This window comes from Halyomorpha halys, unplaced genomic scaffold, assembly GCF_000696795.3.
Source record: "Halyomorpha halys isolate HHAL.00 unplaced genomic scaffold, Hhal_1.1 Scaffold1039.1, whole genome shotgun sequence".
NCBI classification, from domain to species: domain Eukaryota; kingdom Metazoa; phylum Arthropoda; class Insecta; order Hemiptera; family Pentatomidae; genus Halyomorpha; species Halyomorpha halys.
Window position 1 is genome coordinate 75019 of NW_027105076.1, and position 2065 is coordinate 77083.

General features: G+C 36.9%; 1 protein-coding gene across 3 annotated transcripts in view; it reads left to right on the top strand.

Annotated features, from left to right (window-relative positions):
- Nucleotides 1-1618, top strand: part of LOC106688007 (uncharacterized) — a gene marked incomplete at its 5' end in the record, with an annotated part of 14210 nt that extends 12592 nt beyond the window's left edge. For all 3 annotated transcript variants that reach the window (XR_010843687.1, XM_067048351.1, XM_067048353.1), the window contains 1 exon segment: nucleotides 1138-1618. Coding sequence is in view for 2 of the 3 variants with exons in the window: in XM_067048351.1 (XP_066904452.1) it covers nucleotides 1138-1141 (4 nt within the window).
- Nucleotides 1619-2065: the final 447 nt, after the last annotated feature.

A 2065-nucleotide genomic window follows, 5' to 3' on the forward strand; every position in this document is an offset into this window, starting at 1 on the left:
CCGCTAAACAAATTCAATATTAGAAGGTAATGTGAGATCAGACCATCATTCATAGTCACAGTAGATCAGTCTACCAAGAACAAACAAATAGATACATTTTACGAGAATAAGACTAACACATAGATTAAAAGGAAAATATAATAAAAAAACCGGTTACAGGAAACACTTGAATGGATAAATAAGTTAAAAAAAAACACAAAAAAATAGTATTAATAAAATAAAATAATTTAATGAATAAATACGTTAAAACACACAAATAGAGAAGTCAACAAATTGAAATAAATAAATAAAACAAAGAATAATTTCCGAGCTAATTCCCATGCAGGTGATGGTGTATGATCCCCAGGGAGTCCAAAATAATATTTTCCGCCAAGATCGCAATATCCCCAATCCTAACACCTAGGCCTTCTAAGAAGCTGCTTGTTCTATCTGGTATTGTTCCCCGAGATCCAAACTAGAGGCCTCTCACGGTGAACTCCCTCTCTCCGAAGGTCTCGCGGAGTTTTTCCTTAAGGAAAGGGACGCATTTTTCATATATTTTCTTTTTTTCCCTTTCCACTCCACCTTTCTGTTCGAGGTCATTACTTTCAAATCTTACCGTCGGATCCAAGACAAGAGCCGTGTCTCCGACCTTTGTAAACGCGACAATATCGGCATATCTTACGGATCCGTCGGTGTCAATACAATAGACCTCCTCGAAGCAGGTGAAGTCTTTTCTTTCAAGGAACTTCATCAATTCTTCTTTGACCCTGTGGTGCCGGCGTGTTATAAGGAGGGAGTTGTTGGGGCATTTTCCCAGCACATGAGCAGGTGTTTCAGACTTTCTGCCGCATTTGCGACAGAGGGACCCAACGTCTCCTTGCTGTCCACTGGCTCCTGGGACTCCACGCAGGGGTGCGTAGTTGATATTAAGTTTCAGGGCGTTCGCCCATTCTGACCCCGAGAGTACCTGCTTGTCACATACATATCTATTTGGTTGTTAATTAGTATTATACATATAATTATTATTAGTAATTATACATATAAATTAGTAGTTTGTTTTCTAGTGAGAGATGAGAGGTCTGGCTGAGCAGTCGGTATAGTTGGGTGAATCGTCGGTTGAGTTCTTGTCTTTTAAGTCTAATATGTTGGTTCCAGGTGAGTCTTGTCCAAAATGAATCCGAGGTATCGCACTGTGTTGGATCTGGGTAGAGGAATATTATTACGAGTAACAGGTGGACAGAAGCTGCGGCAAAGAGTGAAAGTCACATGGTTACATATCGATTCATTGACTTTTATCCGCCATTGGTTGCACCATTGCTCAATTCGGGTGAGGTGTGTTTGGAGATTAGATGAGGCTGCTACAGGTCAACAATTTTAGTAATTACTTTCACCAAACTTGTGAAATCATGTACGTGAAACGATGAACACTGTCATTATTAAAAATGCTACGAAAAAAAAATTAACACTTGCTGACTGTACTGAATCTGAGAGATACATTCACTAACTAGTGTAAACAATTTATAACTGACACCAATGCTCGCTTTCAAAGAAGAATCTGAGGAAAAGATAAAAACATTTCTCAAAAATTTAAAATTTGCGAATGAACCATTGAGAGCTAAGCAACTATGCAGATGCACATAACTTAAATTAAATATTAAGGTTTTAAATACATTTAATATTACAAATTATCGTTGTTTTCATGGGTTGTGAAACTATTATAAGTGAGAAGCGTAGGTGATCTCTTTGTAGTATTTATATGGTGAATTAAACATGAAATTTTGTAATTTTATAAATTCTTGAGGTGAAGCAAACTTCTGTAGCAGTCAGCGAGTATGAAGTGCCACTATAACCCGCCAGGGGCCAGCACTACAAGCGTCAAAGAAGCTGTATAATTTTATATAAGTTTATCATTATAAAAATACGATCTCTTGTATAAATGTATATATGTTAATATGTAATATGTAAGAATGTTAATTATAAAATAAAAAGAGATTGAGCAAAAAGATTCTACGGAACTATCTCAAGTAGAGTTAAAAGAGTGAATCCTCAGTGATAACCGATCACATGAGCCCCTCAATTGCCA